Source organism: Acanthisitta chloris, unplaced genomic scaffold (genome assembly GCF_000695815.1).
Source record: "Acanthisitta chloris isolate BGI_N310 unplaced genomic scaffold, ASM69581v1 scaffold1295, whole genome shotgun sequence".
In the NCBI taxonomy this organism is placed as follows: Eukaryota; Metazoa; Chordata; class Aves; order Passeriformes; family Acanthisittidae; genus Acanthisitta; species Acanthisitta chloris.
Window position 1 is genome coordinate 2,357 of NW_008671903.1, and position 25,748 is coordinate 28,104.

The 25,748-nt window shown below is 39.7% G+C and overlaps 1 protein-coding gene across 1 annotated transcript; it reads left to right on the forward strand.

Annotated features, from left to right (window-relative positions):
• Positions 1–5,601: 5,601 nt before the first annotated feature.
• LOC103801842 (anoctamin-2-like) lies at positions 5,602–15,759 on the forward strand (the record flags this gene model as incomplete). Its single annotated transcript, XM_009074276.1, is given in 5 exon segments — positions 5,602–5,754; positions 5,855–5,907; positions 8,296–8,477; positions 13,854–13,959; positions 15,478–15,759. Coding segments are annotated over 5 exon segments (776 nt in total), but the record flags the coding sequence as incomplete, so codon positions are not given.
• Positions 15,760–25,748: the final 9,989 nt, after the last annotated feature.

Genomic DNA, 25,748 nt, shown 5'->3' on the forward strand with positions numbered 1-25,748 from the left:
TTAGCCTGTGTTCAAGTGTTCCCAGTTGTCTTTCAGGTCATGTGCTTTACAAGGCCTCCTAGAATTGTTCAGCTCTTTAAATCTTAATATAGGTTCTGTCAGAGTAGGATTTTTAAAATCACTCTAAATTGCATCAGTTGCCTGGTGATCCTGTTCCTCAAGATTCCCACTTTCAGCTCTCCCCAGGCCAACAGCTCTAACACCAAACCACAAAGCCAACGTGTCTGTAGAGAACTTTCTCATTATTTGCACTAGATGTTATGGGAAGGAGAAATGATACTTTCTGCTGGTTTGTTGACTTCACATTCATCCCCCTTATCCACAAGCCCATGAGTTTGCTGAGAACTCTCTGTTCCAGGAAGACATACCCAGAGAAGTACAGCGACTTTTAACTTTGTCCTATTTTAGACAGGAAAGGTGACATATTGAGCCTTTGGGCTAACAACTTGTGACACCAGGATGTTTTCTGCTGCCAGTTGTGGGCAATGACATTGGAAGAAACAGATGGATACAGACTATTCTTACATGGTTCTGTGGCTGGGATCACTGCCATAGTTTTGACTGAGAGATTTGGCATGACATGCCCATTGCAGGGGGGTTGAACTAGATGGCCTTTAAACGCCCTTTCCAACCCAAACTATTCTATGAGACTATGATTATTTTTGGAGTATAAATATAAAAAAAGAGAAAATGTAGGAAGGTAAAGCCTAAAGCCTATGAGTCAGGCAGATTCTACTGACTTCACTGGCTGTCAATAGCACATCTGCACAAAGTTTTGATTTGCACCAGTGAAATTTTTCATGACTGTTTGTTTTGATATTGTTAACTGATATAAAGCTGTAATTTTTAGCAGTCTCTCTTCAGCAGAGACACTTTTAACATTCCTGAGTGATCAGAAAATTTTGCTCATGTAATCCTGAAACATAAATTGTCATTGTCAACATGTGTCAAATTTGTCATTAACACTTCCTGTTTCCAAAACTGCAATGACTTTTGACCCAGCACAATATACCATACCACATGCATTCCCAAAGTAGGTAGCATGTACAGCAATTTCCTTGTCCACATGGTAGCAAATTTGCAACATGTGTAACTAGCCTGCAGTGATAGAAGTTGGCAAGTAATTGATGTTTAGAGTAGCAATAAATATTGCTAATGAAGCAAACTTTATTAAATTGGCTCCAAAAGCAGCTAAATGATGCACATGAATGTCTGAAATTTATACCACTAATGTTTTCTTCAGAAGAAACTGACATCAGCAATGATTTTCAGATCTTTATTTCATTTGGTCTTCCCTTCTAACCTCTCTAAGTGTCCAAGTTTCATGTGGCAATTAATTAGAAACATTTTTTTCTCAAAGAGAAATAATAATAAAGGGTTTCATCATCCAACTTCTGTTAAAAAACAATGGCAAAACTCCCTTTTGAATTTTAAGAAGAAAATTATTAGATCCCATGTCTGTAGCTACTGATTACCATAAGGATTAATCTGAGAGGTTTGGAAGAATTTCCCCTAAAGCAGGAAAAGCCATCAAAAAGGCAATGTGTGAGACAGCAAAAGAAAAAGAAAAAAGAGTCAGTGGAGAGAAACCTGCATTTTTCTATAATCTCCATAATGAGTATGGTTTTGAAAATATTGACTTAGGCTGTTGTGTGTAGGCTTGTTGCATAAATTTATTATAGGAGTAAATTCCACATTTCCCTTAGTTTATCCACCAGGCCTGTCTGTACATTGAAAAGATTTTCTTGGGACTTGGAAAGGTGCTTAGCACAGGAGTGATTATTCTATAGTTTGCTTCCAGTAAGTAACACATGCTGCTATGACAGATACTATTGATAAGGAAGTAAGAAGAAAAGCAATAGAGTCATAAAAATTACCTTCTCTTAGGTTAGGTTTTGATATAAAAGACACAAGGATTACTCACACTACTCAGTGTATAAATCTTGTAGAACCTGAGTGGTATTCACCATGGAAGGTTTTGTGCTGGGGTCTGATTCTGTATCCCTTACACAAGAACACTGGTCAGCACACTCCAGATCTGTAATTTCAAAGCCTTTATTTGTGCTCTTAATCATAGTTTGGAGACCAGAGTTAGAGGGACAGCCTATGCTATTTCTTTGTTGGGCCTGGATTCCGTTCAGGCCCTGCACAGAGAAACAGCTTCTGTGAAGAATGGACTCCTGAGAAGAGCTGTGGTGTGAGAGACTTATTTTGATGACTGTTTTTTTAAAGGTTTTTGTTTCGGGGCCGAAGCCTGGATGAGATGTTGCAGATGTGGCATAAGGTGTTGAGAACTTCTTGGGCTGGCTCTGAGCCCTTGGCCTTTTTCTGCTTAAGTCAGACAGTAAAGGCATCAATACTATGTGGTTTGGGTTTTTTTCTCTCATCTCTGTATCACTGACAGCACATCTAGTGTCCTGCTCTGATGCCCCAGGAGAAGGTGTTATTTCCCATGTCCTTGACTTCCCCTTACACACAGCCTTCAATCATTTTGATCACACCTTGTGCCAGGAGCCTGTGTGATGTTCATCTCTGTTTCCTCCTGGATGGCCTGCCAGGGAAGTAGGAAAACCATGAAACAGGCTGGATTGTCTAGAGGTCCAACTCCTGACACAGATCTGATCTCTTTAGCCTTCTCCCTCAATGCATGTGAGAATAATCACCCAAATCCTATGGGGGCTGTACATGAACACTAAAAGAACTCTGTATGGAGACCTTGCAGGATAAGTGTGAACATAAAATGGATATTTCAGAGTTGCCATCAAGTTTTCCAGCCAAAAAAAAAGATGTCTTGGTGTCAACTGCCCTTGATGGAACAGTGTTTGTGACTGCCCTAAAAGTATTGTAAATGTTTCCAGTATGACTGGATAGGCATCCACAGAACCCCAGGATGATAAGACTAGATTACATCTGGGACCTGAGCAGGGATTCTTCTCTTTTGAATTCATCCAGGTTTGTTTCTAAAAACACTGACAGCCCTCAACAAGGACCTGTAAATTGCTGAGGCTGTTTGTGGACTGCTCACTTTGAATTATTTTTTGCTAGTTTACTGCACAAAGCCATTAAAATTATGATGTGCTTGGTTTGGGGTTTTTTTTTTTGCCTGCTTTTTGCATCATTTACACTTTCATAAAAAGGAATTTGGAAGGTTGAAGAGATTTCAAGGTGGCCACACAAATGCTTCTGGCGTAGAGTTTTCTATAAAGATATTCACACAATTATCCAGAAGTCCTTTACATACCTTGAACATTTTTTCATGAGCTTGAAAAATAATTAAGCTTCATTTTCCCAGGCAATGAATAAAGGGGCACAACATCAAAGCAAATGCGTGTGTGGTTTGTTCTTAAAGCATTGCAAATACTTCTTTTTGTCTTTTTTTTTTTTTTTTACAGAATCCTCCCCGTTGTATTCCTGCTAAATTCACTTAAAACCAAATCAGGCATATTTTGGGGCTATGTAATTTCTAAGCATTTCACAGTTTTCTAGGACATTACTCTAACATATGGTTTTATTTCCCTGTTAATTCCTTTTCCTGACTCTGAACATAAAATATTCAGGAAAGTATGATTTTAAGGATAGGATATTTGTATGCTTTGAAAAGGCTCCACCTTAGAGTATGTTTGGGATATGCACTTTATTCAGAGCAAAACAATGAGAAAGAAAAATCAAAAGATCATATAATTAATATACAGAGATAATACTTTACTGTGCAAATATATTGTCAATGAGAAGAGAAAAGGAGGAATATAGGAAGACTTGCAATCTGCACACAAAAAGGATCCATGTGTGAGAAGATCCTGGACAAAGCTGTTTCATCAGTTCGTTGTGGGCTGTGATAATAGTGCTAAAGGAAAGTTTTTAAAAATAAAATGTTGTGCTATTCTACCCCTGATTTTCACCAAAAAAAAAGTGCAATAGATTCTTCCTGTAGTGGAGAGAGAAGAGAAAAGGAGGAATATAGGAAGACTTGCAATCGGCACACAAGAAAAAACCATGTGTGAGAAGATCCTGGACAAAGCTGTTTCATCAGTTCGTTGTGGGCTGTGATAATAGTGCTAAAGGAAAGTTTTTAAAAATAAAATGTTGTGCTATTCTACCCCTGATTTTCACCAAAAAAAAAGTGCAATAGATTCTTCCTGTAGTGGAGAGAGAATTTATACAGGGATTTGCCAAAAGGCAAGCCACAATAATTATGGCCTTGTACACACCAATCCTTTTCCTGTACTACTATTTTTTAATTCTTTAGTGTAGGTCACAGCTATATTTATTAGTTTTGTCTTACTGGGATTACTGTCTCTGCATTCAGGCAGAATACATTTTGGTCTCTTTCCTCTTCTTCTACTTCTCATTAGTTTTCTGGAGTAATAAACTTCTCTCACTACTCTGAAGTAGTGATATAGTCTCATGAGTAAATTTGGCTACTGATGCCTCCTGTTTTCCATGGAAGACAGTCTTTTAGGCAATGTGTTAATTCCTCAGAATCATAGAGAAAAAAACAGTCAACTCCTTTTTAGACTCTAATTGTACCCAAAGGAGTTTTATCCAGATGAGGTTGACCCTGAAATGCCCCTGAAAGAAGTGGGAATTAAGGATACTCTGCCCACCCAAAAACTGAAGATGGTTACTTGGAAGAACATGATTTTCTGTCATAATATCCCAAGCACCACTAGAACACTGAGACTTGTCAGAAAAACACAGTTGTGTCAGCACTGTGCTTCTGCAGGGTGACATTGATTCCTTAGCTGCTTACTACATCATTTGTTTGTATGGAAACTAGTAATTTAGTGCTGGGAACAAGAGGATACAAAACATGCCATGCACTGCAAAGTGAAAGGGTTTTCTCTGGGGGTGTGTGTGTGTTTTTTTCCTTACTGTGGAAGAAGACAAGGTTATTAGTTGTGTGTCTGTTGTAGCAAGCATGAGAATTCAGGAGGTCTGTGCCACATTGCAATACCACCTGTTTTTTAGGACCAGTAGACTAGTACATTCTTTCTCCCAAACTACTTCGTCCAAATTGCAAGCCCAGCAATATCTCTATCTCTATATATAATTCAAGGGATGAAAGTGCTGTACAACACAGGTTCATGCATCCACAAAGGTGCTGATTCTGTTCCTGAATTTTTCAAAGGAAGATGAGAAGAAATAGTGGCACCTTGTAGATTTTCTCCTTTTGCTTGATTGTGTATCATTCTCCTTACAGTCAAAAGGATGGGAAAGAACAGCACAGCCTTAATCAATTAATTATATAGAAGTGTAGAAGAATACACACTGAAACCTTTATCCTTTATTAAATTTGTTATTTCCTTTGACTTGTGCTTGTGCTAACAACTTGAAACATTATTAAAAACATTCATAAAGCATAGTGACAAACCTTTCTCTCTTTCATAACGTTGCTTTGTGATATTTATTACCGAGACCAAGTTGGGAAGTGGAATTTTGTGGTGTTGGTAATCCATTGCTTTGTGATATTTATTACTGAGACCAAGTTGGAAAGTGGAATTTTGTGGTGTTGGTAATCCACAAAGCTCATCAACAATATGTTCCCAACAATCAGCAGCTCCTTTCAAAAGCTATCAAAAACATTGCATATTTTTTTTCCAGTTATCCAGTTTGGCTTCGTGACACTCTTTGTTGCCTCCTTCCCTCTGGCACCTCTCTTTGCTCTTCTGAACAATATCATAGAAGTCCGTCTTGATGCAAAAAAGTTTGTTACTGAACTGAGGAGGCCAGACACAGTGAGAGCTAAAGATATAGGTAAGCAATGAAAAAATATTGCAGTAAAGATAACACTAAAATACAAGTTGAAAAAAATATTATTGTGAATCCATTAATAAGTTCTGGTTTTCACTTACAGGAATTTGGTATAACATTTTGAGTGGTATTGGAAAGCTTTCAGTTATCATCAATGTAAGTATTTGGTTACACCAGTTTCTAACCACGATCTTGGGAGCTTATATTGTCCCTCCAACATTATTTAAAAGTGAAGTCTAATTATTGCTAAAAAATACAATTATATCTAAATTATCCAGTTCATTCTTGTGGAAGTGTAAAACATTATTTAATTACAAACTACCATTCTCTCATCTCGCTCTCTCTGTCCCCATATTATGTAGGACAGGAAGACTAATTTCCCACATAATTAATTAAGATCTGCTTCTCATTCATACCGATGCCTATTTATTTTTATTTTTTACTCTGCTTGTATAACTATTGGTATGAATAAAAACAATGTAACTATAACATCTTAGATTTTAGGAGAGGAAAGTCCTTACCTACGATTAGCATTTGTTCTGATAGATGCAGGCATAACATCTTAGATTTTAGGAGAAGAAAATCCTTACCTAGGATTAGCATTTGTTCTGATAGATGCAGGTATGGTTGTATCCCAAACCAGAATTTCTCCCACAGGCTGAGTATTTCTGTAAGAGTAACATTTTATTTTTTTTTAGTTGGGTTCATACTCCCTAGGCCACAAAATCTCAATGGAAAAATATATTCTTTCATAGAATAAGAATAATTACATGGACATAAAGTATGTCTGGTACACAGATGTATTATGTTTATAGTTTTATATATATTTCTTAAGTAACATTTTCCAGTATATATTCTAAGATAGAAAAGGCTTGTGCCCCAGGAGTTTAATTGTAATACTAACTAGTGAGGTTTTAACCCACAGATCTTAATCTCATAGAATTATTTAGGTTGGAAAAGCCCTTTGTGTTCAACTCCAACCATAAAATATCAAAGACATCAAAACCATTTGGAAAGGCAGAAGATTTTCACTACTGAAGAGGAAACCTGTGCAGAGCTGTTATGCAATTTATCTAATACAATAGTTCCCAGCACAGCAGCACTCGGTAGCAGTATCCAAGTTCTCATTGCAACCAGGAGAACTATAATGCCTTCAGAGAAGCAGTGCTGCTTGACTTGGGTGGAGCATTGTTCTCTTACAGCTTGGCAGTTTCCAGGATTATGATCCTTGATTATTTTCTCTGCCAAACAAAATGAAAATGTTTATTTCCTGTATCAGTTAGATACTTTTTCTTGACAGAAATGTAAATACGTGCATACCTATTTGAAAAATATACTGAATACCCAGTTCTCTTTCCTCATCTCAACAATATTGATACAGGAAGTTATAATTTAGAAAAATGTACTTTTCAATACTCATAGAGTCATAGGATGGTTTGGGTAGGAAGGAACTTGAAAGACCATCCACTTCTAACCCCCTGCCATGGTTAGGGGCACATTTCCCTGTACCAGGCTGCTCAGAACTCCATCCAACCTGGCCTGGAACACTGCCAGGGATGGAGCAGCCACAACTAATCTGGGAAACCTGTGCCAGTGCCTCAGTACCCTCACAGGGAAGAATTTTTTCCTAATATCTAATCTGAACCTACTTTCTTTCAGTGTGAAGCCATTTCCCTTTGTCCTGTCACTCCAGGCCCTTGCTAAAAAGTTCCTCTCCAACTCTCTTCTAACCCCTTTATGCAGTGGAAGGAGCTCTAAGGTCACCACAAAGCCTTCTCCTCTTCAGGCTGACCAGCCCCAACTCCCTCAGCCTGTCTTTAGCAGGGAAGTACTCCAACCCTCTGATCATCCTCGTGGCCCTCTAGACCTGCTCCAACTTAGCCTGTTTTTAGCAGAGAAGTACTCCAACCTTCTGATCGTCCTCGTGGCCCTCTAGACCTGCTCCAACAGGAGTGTGTCCAGAGGAGAAATCTAAGGAATTCTCATTGGTATGATCTAGACACTGCTGTGTCTTACTCACTTCACAATTGCACCAGTTTTATGGGGATGAAAGTTTTATGAAAGTTTTATACCATCATAAGATCTGCTCATGTCAGTTGTATAAATCCTGATGCAGAGGGGATTACTACCTTACATTCAACAGGTTTATCTCTGATAACACTGCATAACTGCACCAAAATATTCTCCAAATTATAGCAGTTATTATGCTTTTTGTATTTTTTTTTTTAAAAAAACCTAGTGATAAACCTCCTAATGGCTCCAGGGATGGAAAGAATTAAAGAAATGTACAGTACATTAATTGCTTTTGCTGCTCTATGCTGTAAGAAATACTGCATTTCCCTAACTCAGCCTTCCCCTGGAGAGACAGTGCACATAACTGTGCATTTATATGTGTAAATATTCTGTACCAGTTCTGGCCATTCAACTCTCACTTCATCACCACTCTAAATTTACTTGAACATGAAATTTATCCCCTGAATTAATTAACCTGAACCATGTTAGATTCACGATGCTGTTGTTTGGTTGGTTTTTTTCATCTCTCAGGCTTTTGTAATTGCTGTCACATCTGATTTCATTCCACGCCTTATGTATCAATATGCATACAGTCAGGATGGAACCATGCATGGCTTCATCAATCACACGCTCTCATACTTCAATGTCAGTCACCTCAAGGCTGGAACACAGCCAGAAAACTCCCCGTTTGCACAGGATGTTTTATTCTGCAGGTAAAGTACTTCCAATGACAGTTCATATAGTCAAGGTAATTTCTTTGGGTCTTTTGTCAGACAATCATTTGCAAAGTGGGAACTGATAATATTCAGTTATATGGCCACATATTCAGTAATATTCCTCATATTCAGTAATATTCCTGTGCCTTTGAAAAGGCACTTTTAAAAGCACAGATTTTAGAATATTCTCACTTTGTTAGAAGGTTCTCAAAAGGGGTTTTCCAGTGCATTAAAAGGCAAAATAAGCAATTAGTCAGATTTACTTAAATTAAAAAAAATCCTTTCTTTATTGAAAGACATGACTTTCATTAAAAAGAATGAACTTTTAAAATGGGCACACAGTAATTAGAACCAGGCTTTCTTTTTCTTTGTTAAATTCAGTCTTTACTTGCTGATACCTGAGTTTTCAATATATTATGCTCATTTTTAAATCCTGCACCTTTTGCCATCTATATGTCTTATATTTCAGACTCATCTTTTCAGACTGGGAAAATAAGGTTCAACTTCCTTTAAAATATATCCCAAATGTGAGATACATATGGAGTAGTTCTGGTTTGCGTGAGAAATGACTAGTGTAGCCTTGCCTTTGTATAAAAAAATGCAGAAATTCACGGATCTGGTTTAAGGCAGTACAACCAAGGCTGTTCAAAATTGAGCTCCTTGGGTCAGTGCTATATACAACAGCCTGCCACACCTTCTTTTTGGACTCCCTTGAAATCACACTGTCCTCAGTCTCTGCAATGGCTTGAAATCATCACAAAAGTTACTTTTCCATTTCTTTAAGTAGACCCTTCATTTCTATGTGTTTTGCTACACACAGGTCTTTGATTGGCTTCCCTTGTTTTGATGGGTTATGCATTTTGCACTTAGGATCCCACTGATTTTAAACAGAGTATGTATCTCACCCAATTATAACCCACAAAAATTAGACATCTCATTTCCTTCACTGGAAGCAGACTCAACATGGACAGAAATCTGGCCCTCTACTGCAGGCACTGTTCTTAGGATTGCCTTTGGGGCATATCAACCCTCTCACCTTGACTGCCACAGTGGCTAGATGAGAGAACAGTTAAGATTCTTAACTTTTAAGCAACTTAGAAGCATGTTGTTCCCTGTGAGCTCTGCTATTTCCCATTTCAGTATGTTGTTAGGAGTTTGTTAGTAAAATATCCCACATGAGAGTATGCAGCATCTCCATTCTTTCTGACAGACTTTTAAGTCTATGAAATGCTTTTCTGCTCCCAGTTCCTAGTGATTTTTAGTATGTATACCCAAATTAGCCTGTTTTCCTTCAGCAAGCATCTTGATCCACTTCACTGTGACTTTGCTACTTTCACTATGTTACTATTTACCTAGTGTCAGTCACTGGCCACTATTTGTGGTGTATGAGTATCAGTGCATTTGGAAATTGGCCAAATACAGCCAAATACTAAATGGAGCCCGAATACAGGGAGAAGGGAATCATCTACACTAGGTATAAAAGTGGTCCCTGCTTGATAATACCAACTTTATGCCACTGAGAAGAAGACAAAAATATGAAATATTTGACCATGTTCTAGTCTGGATGAGAAAGAAGTATGAGAGCATTTCTGTTCCCTTATCAGGAAGCAGTTAGGACAAGATGCCAGCATCCACACACACTGTTTCTTGTTATCATCTGCCTCATTTGAATCTTATCAAAATCTCAGCTTTGGACATAGCTATCAGTGTGATAAAATATGGGGTATCTAGCTTGTGTCCCCAGAGACAGGCAACAAACACTGCCCCTTAAGCTGGAAATAAAATCTGTATTTCTGTTTCTGGCAAATACGTTGGGAACAAGCTGACCTCTCTTATTCTTAGATTTCTGTGACCTCTGGAGATAAATGTGGTTACAATCAACCCTCATTTTGCTCCTTGAGGGCATTGCCAGAGATTAAGGTATCTTTAAAATAACCTTAACAAGCCAGAAACAACTCTGCCACCGAACATACAGAATACATTCTTTGGATATTTTGAGCAGCATTTTCTACGATGCTGTGAACCCTTTGACACTACTTCCAAATAAACAGTGCTGTAACACACAGCATTAGTTGTAATGATTTTTTTTCACAGAGAAAAATGACATTTGTGTAGCTGAAGGCAAATTAAAAGCAAACCTTTCTAAGATATGTGACATTTTTATTGGTTTAGCCCTTTTAATCCTTATAATCTGATATGATAATAGAGTGCATAAAAGCATCCTCTGAGAAGAGGAAAGCAGCAGATATGGAGTCATTAAAGGGACTTTTGCTTTAACACAGGTTTGCTCTAATATTCAGCAAATTTATAAAGTGTCTTTGAATGAATTAATTTTCTTAATGTCCTGAGGTTCATCTGAGCTACTCCTAAAGATCAGTGGTGGATTTGAACATTTTTCCCCTGAGCAATTCCTATATACTCCTGCCTTGCTGAAGCAGTACTTCCTTGTAATTTGGTCGTGTTTTCTTCAATTTCTTTTCAAAGACCAGCTGAAAAAGGAAATTAAACATATTAGCTTATTTGGACTGATTTGCAGTTCCACTTACATATACCATTTGATTTTTTTTTACCAGTCTTTCTTTTTCCCCACAAAATATACTTCTGAAATACAATAGCACCTTTCTCTTAGCTCTGGCTTCAGCTTGCTTTTGTCCAAGTATTGCATGGTTCTCTCCATCCATCCTCCCTAGCCCAACATTCCTTTAGTTTCAGTGTACATTTTTCTATTCTCCCTCAGAACTTTACTGTGCTCTATTCTTCAACCATGTTGACTACATCATATTCTTGTCCATTTTTTCACCAGTGGAATTAGAGTCACTTGCTATTTTTTGGAACACAATAGTCTTTGCAGGTCCAATTGTTTGCTGTTCCCAGCACACCTGCTGAATCAAATATTTTAAGAACGAAGAATTGAAGAGGTGAGGGAACTAGAGAATCACACAGTTACAGAATAACCTAAGCTGGAAGGATCTCACAAGGATCATCGAGTCCAAGTCCTAGCCCTGCACAGGACCACCCCAAGAATCACATCTGATTCTTAATACCTGAGAGTGTTGTCCGAGTGCTTCTTGAACTGAAAAGATGGTCTTTGTAAAAAGAAACTACCTGTAGCATATAATGGTTAGAAAAGGCCTGAGTTATTGTACTTTGAAGTCCCATGTGCCACAGAATAATTAAAAAAGGAGGTGGGGAGGAAACCCAACTACCTTGTCTGTAGCTCTGGCAACATATTCCTTCACTGTAAATCATTTACTTATGTTCTGTTGAATGCAGATTCAGGCATCACAAGCAGTGTGATTTCCAGCTGAGCCAGGTGAAATTTCCATGGGGTCTGATGTCTTGCAACACTTACATAGTTTGTGAAATTCAGAATACATTAAATGGAAACCCCACCACAGTTGGTGACCCTTCCAGGTGAACCTAGGCTCCGATTCAAAACTGGGATGATTTATAGTGCTAGGCAAAATCCACAACAAACTCCGTGGTTTTCCTTGGCTTTGATGTTCAAGCAGATTAAGTTCAAGGGAACTGACTCTGGGCCTGGCTGCAGCACTCAGACACAGATCTGAGCAACATGTGGGAGCCCACAGTGTGCAGGAGGGTACCAGAGGGGGTATCTCACAGGACAGGCACAGTATAGGAGTCCTCTGTAAGGCAGGACAGGGAGTTCAGCTGCTGTGTATGCACCACTGGGTAAAACAAATAATCCAGGGTCTAACACAGCCCAGATAGTGCTTCCATAAATTAATGCAGCCCTCAATTTAAAGTTGTTTGCTCCTCCTCTCCCACCTCCCCCTCCCCATTGTGGGTTGTTCCCTGTGTCTTTTGTCTCCAGAAGCTGCAGCACAGAATTACATCCAGCATTTCAGACTCAATTTCTTGGGGGTGGGGAAAGGTGGGATGTAGGGGATCCACGGATTGTAAATGTATAATTTAACATGCAAACCCATGTGGCTAGAACCTGAAGGTAATTTTGGTAAGCACACCTGCAAACTGAAGCTGACAGGTTTTATATATGAACCTTCTCCATTATCCCCCGACGGAGGCTTTTCCACAGTCTAATGAATCTTACTGTCAGGAAGGGTTTTGTGGTATTCAAAACAGATTTTCCCTTTCTTAATTTCATCCCATTACTTCTAGTCAAACACTGGGAACAGCACTAAATTATCCCTTTCAGTCCTAAGGGCACAATTTGCGCATGGTTATCATGTCCAACTGTGGTTGTTACTTACCAAAGTGGAGCAATACATGTGCTGCTCTTTAATCTTTTCTGGTGAGTCAGACTCCTCAACCCTTGTATTATTTTCGTGAATTGCCTTCAATTTGTTGCCATCTTTTTATTTGGTTTCCTTTCTTTCAATGTCCACCCCACCCGTCCATCCCCTCCATTGAAATCTCTCCAGCTGAATGGCTGAATGCAGCATTCCAGGTGTGGTTTTACCTGAGCTGTTCAGAGAAAGGCTAATACCCCCCAGCACCATCATGACTTTTGTTTATACATCCCCAAGTCATACTGTCCTGCTGCCATATTTCAAACTTGTGTTAACTTGCTGGCCACTGTAAGCTCTAGGGTATTTCCATTGCATTTTCTTTCAAATTCTGTCCTTTCAAAGATCCTTCAATTGTTTTATTTTTAATTATTTTCCATTTCCCCATATTATTCTCTTTGCATTTCCTGTCTCCATTTCTTATTGCTTTCTGTGTTTCCTGCTATTTGCAAAACTTTCCAATTTAGGAGCATCTGTGATTTTTATTAGCCTGTTGTTTACTTCCAAATGATTGATGGTAATACTAAAAGCAACAGTTTTTACACCAAACCACTAAGGCTGTTTTATCCTTTCTAAGGCTAGACAGTTAATTTAGGAAGTGCCTTTCCCATGGCTCCCCCTTTTGTTAATGCAAGGACAGGAACAACCAAAGAGTGAGTCACATATTATGTGGGCTGAATTGCTCCCTAGATTAATCAAGGTTTAGGTGAGATGAATGCAGGTTTATCTCCTTCAGTCTGAAAGTGCTTTAGACTATCTCTGTGCTTTCATTTCAACACTTTATTCCCTGGACACTAAGGTCCATTTAACATTCAGGGAAAAAAAGAAGGACATTTCTCAATCCTGTAGAATCTGGACATTTCCAATGTTAGAACAATGCCCTGATTTTGGTTACAACTGTGAAAACCAGACTAAGCTTGTTAAATTCAGTGGAGATAGTCCAGCTCTAATTCTGGAGTTGTATTTCATAATAAGGGTTGAAGTAGGAACATCTGGAGGATTTGATTCTTTAGGTTTTGTGATTGGAAAATTATGTTAATCAAAGCAATTGGTGCTGGAGGAAATTGCTGGAACTGTGTGTTAACTGAGCTGTGTCCATTGCCAGGTTCAAAGACTACAGAGAACCACCTTGGTCCCCAAATCAGTACGAGTTTTCTAAACAGTACTGAGCAGTCTTATCTGCTCGCTTGGCTTTTGTTATTCTTTTTCAGGTAAGTCTCTTGAGTTGCTTCAATTTCAGTTGCAGAAATGTCATAATGAATGGATTGAAATGCAGGTGCTGAAGCAGCCGATGCTCAATAGAGCTTTGCTGTTTGCAAATACCCTGCTGAGGTGTCAGTGGGCTGCAGCAGGTTCTCCTTTCAGAGCACTGTGGCACACTTCCTCAGCAGGCATTTCTTCTCCCTTCAAGGAAGGGAAGGCCCACAGCCTGCATTAGCCCTTGGCACTAGCAGTGGTCCCCAAAATACTCCAGGCTCTTGAACGTTAAGTGGACTCTGTCAACTTTTATACACTCAGGGGTAAGACTTGTAAAAAGCACATAAATGCTGGGTAGGCTTGTTAAATGGTGTTATTTACCCAAAGCAAGAAATAAAGAGGAGTAATAAATCCTCCAAGGTCTTTTGCTACTTTCTTGAAGTAAGCACAGTAAATTCTCCGCAGTATGGAGATTTCATTAGCAAGGGATTTGCTATCATGGCTTGCCTTCCAAATGGCTTCCTCCTGCTCTCATCCATGATCTGAGATCCCCCCACGGCCAAATTGGGCCCACTCCTCATAATGAAATCTGCCTGTCTTTCCTCCCCACCTGCCAAGTATTCCCAAGGTTGACTGTGAGTTCTGCCTGGTTTGTGTTGCCCTCTTCTGCTTCTTTGCTGTGCCTTTAGTAATTTTCCACCACTGGCTGCAAAACAGTTGAAACCAACTGGTTCTGCTGGGCTTCAAACAGCCTGCCAGTTCTGTCAGAGCACATTCCCTGCTTAATTAGCTTCATTGTCTCGGACAGGGACAGAAAGCTCATGCTAGCAGCCTTGTCAGCAAATGTTCTCACACATTTTGAGGCATTACACAACACAGCAGTTTTCAAAGCGTTATCATGATAATATAAATCCCCAAAGCATTGTTTATCTATAAATTTCACAAACAAGCAAAACTTTTTGCCTAGTCTGCTTCCTGCATCTGTGTAAAGAACATTACCTGTAATGACCTTGACACTTGAGGTTCAGGGCTGTGGCTTGCATGCTGTGGTAGTGTAAAAACAATCCTGCTTGTCAGCAGACAGAAGGATTTGAGGACAATGACCATTAAAGTTGTCTGCTGTCTGCTCAGGCCACATTGGAAACACATGGGTATGATTGTGTTGGAAGATGCCCTTATAGTAATGGATTCTGAACTCAGTATCAAGGAATTGGATGTAAAGAACTCAGCACCTTTGGATGCCTGTAAAGAATAAAACTGTTGTAGCTGTTAAGGCCTTGAATTGTTTGTTGAATCCAAGTCCTTTCCCATTTCAAATCTAACCGAAGCATGTGTTTAATTCAGCCTCTCCACTGAGGGGTAGTTGTGCACAAACTCAGGCTGTTTCCTGAAATAAAGCCTTACTCAACTGCTTAATACTACACACTGTCAGCAACATGTGTTGATACCTGTCTCATAGCTATAGCAAAGGATTGGTTGTGCTCCAGTGCAAGTATTTTGGATTTTTCACATTTCTATTGCTGTGTTTGCAGAACTTGGTGATGTTTCTCAGTGTTCTGGTTGACTGGATGATACCTGACATCCCCAAGGACATCAGTGAACAAATCAAAAAGGAGAAGAGTGTGCTTGTTGACTTCTTCCTGAAGGAAGAACATGAAAAACTGAAGCTAGTAGAAAGCTTTGTCACACGTGACAAGCGGAAACACAAAAGTGGGACCAAAAGGAAAAGGATCCGGGCTGCCAGCTTCTCCCAGAGTAACAGGAGTCCAAAAGGCAGCTTCACCTCCTTTAGCTCACAGCACACAGTGGTGTGACTCCTTAGGGAAGGGGAACATATTATGCTTACCTCTGCAATACCTGCTTACTGTGTGATGTCATTCTGAACCTGGAGCAAGGGAGGGAGAGACAGTCAAGCAAGGGACAGGGAGCAAAAAGGAGACTTCTTTTGCTTCCTTAAAAGCTGCACGTGCAAAGGTCTCCATTACATTTTATATGCTATCTGGGCTGCAGCATTTCCAGACTTTATCAGTGCAAGATAAGGGCTATATCGTGGCTGTAGCTGGTTCCTGTGGTGATGATGCAAACAGGTTGGGTAGGCATGGAGGAATTCTCATGGCTCATGCAGTCTCAGCAGTAGGACAGCAACTTTCCCTCTTCCTGCAGACACCCTGTGGGGACACTCCAGCTCTAGTAACTATCTTTGGGCAGTTCTGATTGACCATGGCAAAGTGCATGCAACTCATGGTCTCATTGCTTGTAGCTGCCAGCGAAAGGTTTACAAACATGTGGAGTCTCAAGGAGTCATTGTGCCTTCCTAACATACACTGCCACATGGTGCTATCTTTGTAGGGCGTTGCAGGGCTGTTGTTAAGGGCACAGAACTGTGGGAAAAGAAGGACTGAAAATCACTGAGGACTTGCATCTAGGGATATATTATGTTTTGCTTAGCAGAATCTTGAATGCATGTGCAGGGAGGCCACAACATGTGCATCAGAGTGACTGAAGCTGCAGAACCAGGAAACCTCCTTGTTATTCATTGCCCTGAACAAAACTCAACCAATCCAAGCTGAGGAGTAAGAATGGAATCAAACCCTGCAAATCATGTGGCATTTTCATGTACATTGTGTGTAAAGTAACCAAAATTGCTGCTGTTGTGATTTACTGTAAAATGCTTTGCAGAACTGCATTTCATTGGAAGATAAACATACTTACTAACCAAGCTTTCGCCTGCAAGCATTTAATGAATAATTTTATTCTGTCATGAATGAAAATTAAACTTTCTTTTAAAAATCTGTTTCTTTTACTGTAGATTCTGTCTCTGACCCAGCTCAAAATTCAGAGTCTGGGTAAAAGATTTGCTTCTCATTTTGTCTTCTCAACAGTGCTTTCAAAACCATCAAAAATACAAACCAAAATAAAAGCTTCTGTTTCAGGCATTATATATGTGATTACTCTTTAACATTATAATTATATTTTATATATTTCTGAAGCCTAAGATTATGTTGCTCTCTTAGATGGAAAGATTTTTTTTTTCTATGACAACATTTGGTAATACAATGAGAGATGTGAAGAGAATTTGTTTTGTTTTGTTTTGGTTTCTTTTGGGAGGGGTGTTGTTTGTTTGTTGTGCTTTGTTTTGTTTGGTTTTTTTATTCAGTGCCTAAACTAAAGCAAATCAAATTGGGAGAACTGTTTCAGGGTGGATTGACATGAAAAAATTAGTTTTACAGTTTCATTTTTAATATTTGATTTTGGGTTATTTATCTCTTCTATATAGCAATCAAATTTGAAAAGCTAACATCAAATTGAATAAATTTGCAAATGTATAACTTTGCTGAAAAAAAGCCCAACCTCTCAAATTTTTGCTTCTTTTCCTCTGTCAAAACTCATTTGCTGAATTTTAAATGTACTCAGAGACAGTTCTTCCCCTTTCAGAAACTGTTTGGTGTTTTTTAATTAATAACAATTTGCTGGGGATGTTTCCCAGTTCTCAGTTTACCTCTATATGCCTGAGGTTATAAATACAGCTTATAAATGTGCAAAAATGTGTAGTATTACAATGTTTCTCCCTTTAAAATGTATAAATTTTCTAAAATAAGCTATTTGAAGCGCTTCTGACACAATGACTTGTGTATAAACTATTGACTATGTACACACTTGATGTTTCTAATTGACCGAGATAGGAAAATTGGAAAAAAAAAGTCTACTTAAATTCAATTTAAGCCTCTACTCACCTCACAGTCACCTGTTGTCATGTGAACTGCATCCTTGTCATGCCCAAAAGTCATGTTATGGCATTTTGGGGAGGCTCAGAGGATGAGATTTGCATGGCCAAAACATAGCTATAAAAATATTAGGTAGACTCCCTCTGCAGTCAGCCAGAGAGACAAAGGCACCACATCCTGCTACTCATCCCATCTCACACTGCTCTCTGAGATGGGCAGATGAGACACCTCATACCTGAAGGAAAGGATGCCATCCAGAGGGACCTGGATAGCCTCGAGAATTGGGCCCATGGGGTTCTCATGCAGTTCAACAAGACCAAGTGCAAAGTTTTGTACCTGAGTCAGGACAACTCCTAGTATCAATCCAGGCTGAATGGATGGAGATCAGCCCTGCCAAGAAGGGTTTGGGGGTACTGGTGGGTGAAAGGCTGCACAAAATACGTGCTGGAAGCCCAGAAACCAACTGTGTCCTGGGCTGTATCCAAAGCAGCATGAGCACCAGGGCAAGGGAGAGGATTCTGCTCCTCTGCTCTGCTCTGGTGAGACCCACCTGGAGTGCTGCATCCAGCTCTGGGTCCCAGCACAGGAAGGACATTGACTTGTTGGAATGAGTCCAGAGAAGACTCTCCAGGATGATTAGAGGGAGGAATCACTTCTGCTATGAGGAAAGGCTAAGAGGATTTTGATTGTTCAGCTGGAAAAGAGAAGGCTTTGGGGTGCCCTAATTGCAGCCTTTCAATACCTGAAGGTTATCCAAGAAAGATGGAGAGAGACTATTGACAAGGGCTTGGAGTGACAGGATGAGGGGGAATGGCTTCCGACTGGGAGGAGGATTAGATTAGATATTAGGAAGAAATTCTTTCCTGTGAGGATGGTGAGACACTGGCACAGGTTGCCCAGGGAAGTTGTGGCTGCTCCAACCCTGAAAATGTTCAAGGCCAGATGGATGGAGCTCACAGCAACCTGGTCTAGTGGGAAGTGTCCCTGCCCATGACAGGGGATTGGAACTAGCTGATCTTTAAGGTTCCTTCCAACCCAGGCTATTGTATGTTTCTGTGATTCTATGTCCATCTCCTCCCCTGCAGTGCAGCAAGAATCCCAATGTCTGCCTTTTAGATTGGGCATTTGGACTTCCCAAAGCTACAGAAGGTCAGCACTGAACCTCCTGACTCAGGGTGCTTTAGATGTTTAGATCACAGAAAGTATTAGCAACTGCTTTTAGTAGTGATCCAGCATTCTCAAGTGATCGTTCTTGGTTTTGTTTTTTTTTTTAAATTTTGCTAGGTGCTTGAATGAATTTATTTTTTCAAGAATTTGGCTCCTCTCTGGAAATCTGTGACAGGGCTGATACATAATCTTTGATTTCCTCCCTCTATGATTGATATTTAAATGAGGAAACTATATCTCCTCGAAAACAAGTTGTCTCAATTTCCTTTCAAGAGATAAACAAGCCCTGTTGGGGATTCCATGGTTTAATACATTAAGGCAGTCAATATTAATGACATCCATTGCTTCATTTAAACTATGAAGATACTCTGGTGGAGGATTTTGGGGTTTGAAACTGTTAGAGCTTTGGAACTGTCTATGTTTGTTGTTAACAACTCAAGCTGATTGAAATTCAATCATGTTTCTTCACTACATAAAGCCTCTGAGGGGAGAAATGTTATGTTTGTAAATAGCAGAAATACCAATCTTGCCAGAGTTTTAGATTATCATAATGGCCCCTCTCTTTTTTTCCAGGAATGTGGGAGGGCATGCAGAAATGGGTTTAGAAAGTGATTACATGCAGGTTGCATGGTACCCTCTCTTCTGGTGGCTTGTTTGATGAAGGATATTCAGAGTTAAGGGGCTTCTTAAAATAGAACCATTTTGTACACCCTCTCTCCACCCAGGAAATACCCTCTTGTCTTTTTTAAAACTGTGAGTCACTCAAAAAGAGTCAGAAAAATACTGTCCCAAAGTTAAGTGCATTAGGCTGTTGTTACACAGAATTTCCATAACAAGCAACTGAAATGCTTGCTATGGTCCAAAAATGATAATGTGTTTCTAGATTTCCTAGCAAAAGGAACTAGAGAAGCCAGCAGATGTACACTGATGCTAAGAAAGTTCTCCTGAGGTTTATAGATTTCACCCAAACAAGGCTGGGAAAGCAGCACAGCAGCAATCACGGCTGACATCCAGATGGGATCTCCTGTGATATCACAAACAGGACAGACAGCTCATTTATCTTTATCTGTGATATGGTTTCTGTTTTTCTCTTAAACTCGAGGGTTTCATTCACTGAGAATTCCTGCATGTTTGGTGCCTGACTCAGGTGCAGTCCCTGAGGGTTGTATCTTTTGTTACCTTTCTATGGCAGCCTCTGGATTCTCCTGCCACAGCTGCCCATCAGCTCCTGTAATTGTAGATCACTGATCAGGTATTCATTCAGTCTCAGTTTCTAACTTATCTCTTTCAGACAAAGCAAGACTTTATCTGATCCCTTTTTTATCAGCATGATACTTGTAAGTCTACCCACAAAGTAACCCCTTGCCATAAGTTGTGTCTCAGAAGCAGAGAATGGCTGTTCCAAGAGATGTGGATGGAAAGTTCTCCATAGGGACTAAGAGAATAGGGATGAAAGTAGAAACACAAAGGTAACAAAACCTGTGAGCTATTGTCACTCCTTGCTCTAGCAATGAAAACCAGCTAAAATCTCTGCAAAAGAAAGGGAAAAAGTAAGTAGAAAAGAAATTGCATAGATGTTCCTGCACATTTAGTGCAGAATTTCAAAGCCCTTTGGATCACTCCAGACATAAAGAGAAAAACCCAATTATGACAAACAGGCAAACAAATGAAAAGCAACATGTCTATGTGTATGAGGAGCTAATACCACACTGAATACTACACTTAGTCACAAACCATCAAATCCACACTCATGGAGTCTCATTAATGGGAATGCATGTAACTGCACATCTAATCAGAACAGTGCAAATAGGAAGCAACAAATGGGAGAAATGAGGGCAGTATAAAGCCTTAACACAGATATAACTCCATGTGACCTTGTAGTTATCAGGCAATGTAAAGTGTGTCCACCACTCTGTGGCCAGCAGAAACTCCTGGACACTGAAACAATTTGCTGCTCTATTTGCTACAGCTTCTCCTTTGGATTGTTGGTGCAGGATAGTTTCAAACAGCTTTCTGAAATTATTCTGACCCATGCAGCCAGGTGAACCCTCTCACTGTGGTTTTCCCTGGTTTTAAAGAGGGCTAGTTTTAATGAGGAACTGAATGAAGTTACAGGAATGTTAGCCCTTTTCTAGCATGTCTTCTTCATGCAGACCTGACAGGTTTTTTAATCATTAGCACTAGATACTCTTTTGTGATGGATGTCATTGGCTTTTCAGTCCTCAGCATTCTCAGTATGTAGAAAACTTTGCTCTTCTGCAATTCAGCCTTTCATGACACTCAAACCCTTCCTTTATCCAGGAAGAAAAGGGTAGCCTATATGGAAGTATATCTGCTAAATTATTGCTTGGAAATACCCAATGCAACATGCACAATATTTACCACTGTTAGCAATAAACTCTTCTGACTACAATAATATAACATCTGTTGCTGTTATGCAGTCTCACCCTTTAATTAGGCACAGATGGTCTTTCTGTTCCCCGTCTGGTCTGATTATTTTGCTTTTGAAAAGAAAATATAAACCAGTTTTGTTTGTGACCTATTCTTGTAGGTAAATTCCACCACACGTTACACTGGATATCATATGTGTCTGGTAACACAAGAGTTTTAGGTACAACAGCAGAAAGTGTCTTTATTACACTTAGAGGTAGGGAGAGAAGAGGAAGATGCACATCTGAACTCCCAGTTATTACCTCCTAAGGGCCATTGGTCCACAGTCCATCTGAAAATCCCACAGATAATGGAATATTTTTAGCAAAAAAGTGAGTACAGAATTTGTATTCTCTACATGCAACCTTTTCAAGGAAAGGTCTGTGTTAGTTATTCTTCTAAATGTGTTTCAAATGTGTCCTAAATCCCTCAGTGCTACCAAAACTCTGAATATTCCCTGCAGTTCCCATGCTTTACCCATCATCTGCAAGTGTACTCAATTATTAATTGATTATTTAATTATTAATCTCTGCATTAATTAGCAGGGTGCCTTGCTGCCTCTTCGACACCACCAGTGGAATTGTTAAAATCAACCAGATTCCACAACAACTCTCAAGACAGACTGATAATATGCTTTATTTATACATAATGATCTACTGAAATCTTGTTATTTATGTGCATTTTCAGTTGCTTGTTGACACAATGCTACAGCTTGACTTTTCCTGATTCTTGAGACAATCACTAACACAGACTATTCTACTCACATATTCATCATTTCCAAGCTATTCTCAGGTCCACAGATACAGTTTTAATGAGGAAAATTATTACTATCACAAGATTATATTATGCCTGTCTCTAATGTGGCCACCTGAGACAAGATCCCCAGATTCAACCCCACTGGAATCAGTGGAAGTCTTTCTTTTGGCTTCAGTATCCTCTTGATCAGTCTTTTTTTTCTATGAAATTCTGTGTACAGATTTCAACCAGTTAGGTAGAGAGTGACAGCAGTGAAAAGATGTGCAGCCACAGGAAACTTCCATTGCTGTGGTCTTCAATGAGTGCCACTATGGAAAATGTGCACAGCCAGCAGTTTGGGATTAGACTCTGCATTTTCCTGAGGTGGGATCACTCTTAGTTTGGAATTAGACCCTGCATTTTCCTGAGGTGGGATCACTCTTCAAAATCAACTGGCAATTTTGCCTGCATTCATACTGATGTCTTGTTAGGGCTGGCTTTAGTAAACTTGATTTTCAGAGCAGTTACCACTCTGTGCTTCCCTGTGGCATGGACTTAAGGCAGACACAATGAGTCATGTTGGAAAGCTGTGATCCTTGAATTTAAATATATAAGGAATATTGACCCATCATCTAGGTAAATTTATGCACCTTCTGAGACAAATATGAATTCCAAGAGGGTGCCTGTTATCTAATGTTGTGGTGTTTGATTTCAGTAAGTTCAGGCACAGAATAAAAAGGGCAGCAATGTGATCCATCAGCTTGGGAAGGCTGTTGCAGCCCTCTAACTAAACAACGTGTTTTTGGGAAAGGCAGTTTTGAGATTGAAAGTTGTGCCTTTAAAACTAGAAAGAAGCTGGTTGGAGAGGTGGAATGAGGGGAGCAGGAAAACAGGTCTGTAAAGCTGTGAGAAAAAAGGTTCCTGCACACTGCTGGTAGACACATGCATTTCAGAGCCTACCAAGATCACATTCCAGTCCACAGCCTCATCCTTTGCAGGAGCAAACCATTCCCTGCTTAAAGGGAAACTACAGGAAGAAATCACAGCCTTACCTGAATCTGACCCAGAAGATAAAGCCCATTTCTTGAATGATTCCTGATCACGCTGATGCATTTTATGCACAAGAGACAGCACAAATTCAAGCAAAAAGCTGTGGAGTTTTTAACTGCACAAATGCAGAAAGCACTTTGAACATTTTCTACCCAGCACTTAAACATAGAGCCCTATCCTCATGACTCAGTTCTTAACAGGATTTTTTTCCAGTTTCTACTAGGAGAGCCCTATCCTTATTACACAGTTCTTAACAGGATTTTTTTCCAGTTTCTACTAGCCACTTCTTTAAATAAGGGAGAAACAACAATACTGTATTCAATCTTACAGGTTTGGTTTAAGCTTTCCTCTGGTATCTAGTTTTTTAGTTTCTTTTCCATCTATTATGAAGCAGCTTTTTTAAAATTATCGTTATTTTTACAAAGTCAGTTACAGAAGACTGGTACAATTCAACTCTCAACTAATTCAGGAAAACATCCTTCTGTTGATATTGGGAAAGGGTTTTTATTTCTTGCTGTTTTGTCACATCTAATCTTTTGAGGAACAACAACATATTTTCATAAGACTTTGGAAACACAGAAGGTCAGCAAGAACACCAACCTATGAGGACATTTAGATCTATGGTAGCATTCTTTCTGCCAGGGCTCTGATTAAGAGCCTGAAACAGGGGGAGATTTAGTTTACAAAATGTGGACTTAGCTATAAAACTAAAATAAATCAACTGTAAAGACTGGATTAAGAAGTTTCTTTCTTATTTTTTTTTTCCAAACAAGAATAAATAAATATACTCATAACATGTTTTGTTCATTCAAATGACATGTAGGATTGGTTCCAGTAGATGGAGCAAGAAAGCAGAAGGAAAACAATGCCACATACCTGGGGTACTCCACCAAAGGAGGTGGGCATTGAATCATAAAATTGTGGAGGTTGGAAAAGACCTTCAAGATCATCACATCCAACATGTTCATGAGGCAGGAGATCAACTGCATACACGTTCATAAAATCTGTTTCAAACCTTTGGAGGAGAAAGCCCTTTGAAAGCTACTCCATGGCTTCAAGTTCAGTCAGAAACACTCTTTACATAACTGATACTGACAGGAGTTTTTCCTTGGAATTGGCTTAGTGGAAAAAGAACCATTTGGGATTTTCTCCAAAGCCAAGAAAATAGATTAATTATAACTGGCTTGTTATTCTCTTGGCTTTAGTGAAGATTAGGGTAGCTTAATCCTTCAACAAAAGCTAATGCTGTGAAGAAGTATTAAAAGAGACAAGCTTTACATATCCCATACGATCTTCAGCCTCTTATTTTTCACTGCCTCTTTCCTCTGACTCTATGTGCTGTATGTTTGTATGTTGTTTGCTAACGGGTCCTGCATTGTGGTGAGCATCACATGCAGCAGGAAACGTGGCTGGATGCCCTGCACAGGCACAGGCCAGCTGAGCTGCTGCTCCTGGGAGACACTGCAGCACCTCAGGAGCCAAAATAAGACCATTTCACTTGGGATGAAATGACCATTCTTTTTTTTTTTTTCTTCTATTTTCTCTTCCCGCCGAGTTAACATCTTCCAGAAAAAAAACCAACAAACAAACAAACCCCACTTGTTTTGATGAAAATGGATGAGAAGAGGTCATAGTCAAATCAGTGATCATTTTTTTTTAACTGGACCTATTTATCTCAGAAGCCTCCGGCAGACGACCAGCAACATCCGCGAGGTCTGCGTCCCGTCATCGGCCTGGGAAGTGTGTGACACCCAGCTGAAGGGAAAGGGGAACATCTGCAAGTGCAGCTCCTTCCTCTGCTGGCAGTGAGGAGGAGGGTCTCCTTCCTCTTCCAGCCTCACAGGAGGTCAGACATTCTCCTTCTTCTTCCTTCACTCCTAAAACTGAGTTTCACCCCTGTGCAATCATCTCCAAGCCCTATGTAATCACCCCACACTAAAAGATATTTTCCACCCAATTTCCACAGAGGTTTTTTTGATAGGAATGATCAGCTTGACTTCATTTTCCAGCTTCATCTCTGATATTTCCTGAATTTCTTTGCCAAAATAGAACTGAACAAACTATTCTGAAAATGACATTGAAAAATGTGGCCAATTTCCTTTAAAAAAAAAGCATATTTTTAAAAAAAACAAACAAGAAAAAGATTGCAAATATGTTAAAATCTTTTTAAACTACCTCCTTTTTTTAAAGGGGTTTTTGACAGAGACTTTTTGTGCGTCTGTGCTTGCCAGGTGGAGGACCTGAATGGGAATTGATGCTGGTGCACCTAGTACCTGACTGCAAGGCTGCCTCAAAACTGTGGCCTGCCAGGCTTTGATTCAGGTGGAGCACACATGTAGTGGATATCATGGAAGGGTTTGGGTTGTAAGGGACCTTAAAGATCATCTAGTTCCAATCCCCTGACACAGCCTAATTGCAGCCTTTCAGGACCTGAAGGAGCCTACAAGAAAGATGGAGAGAGACTATTGACAAGGGCCTGGAGTGACAGGACAAGGGGGAATGACTTAAACTGACAGAGAGTAGGTTTAGATTAGATAATAGGAAGAAATCCTTTACTGTGTGCCCAGAGCAGCTGTGGCTGCCCCATCCCTGGAAGCATTGGATGGAGCTTTGAGCAACCTGGTGTAGTGCACATCTGCTGTGCTGAGGTTCCCATCCCAGGACCAGCAACAAACCCATGTGGGTGTAGGCATCCT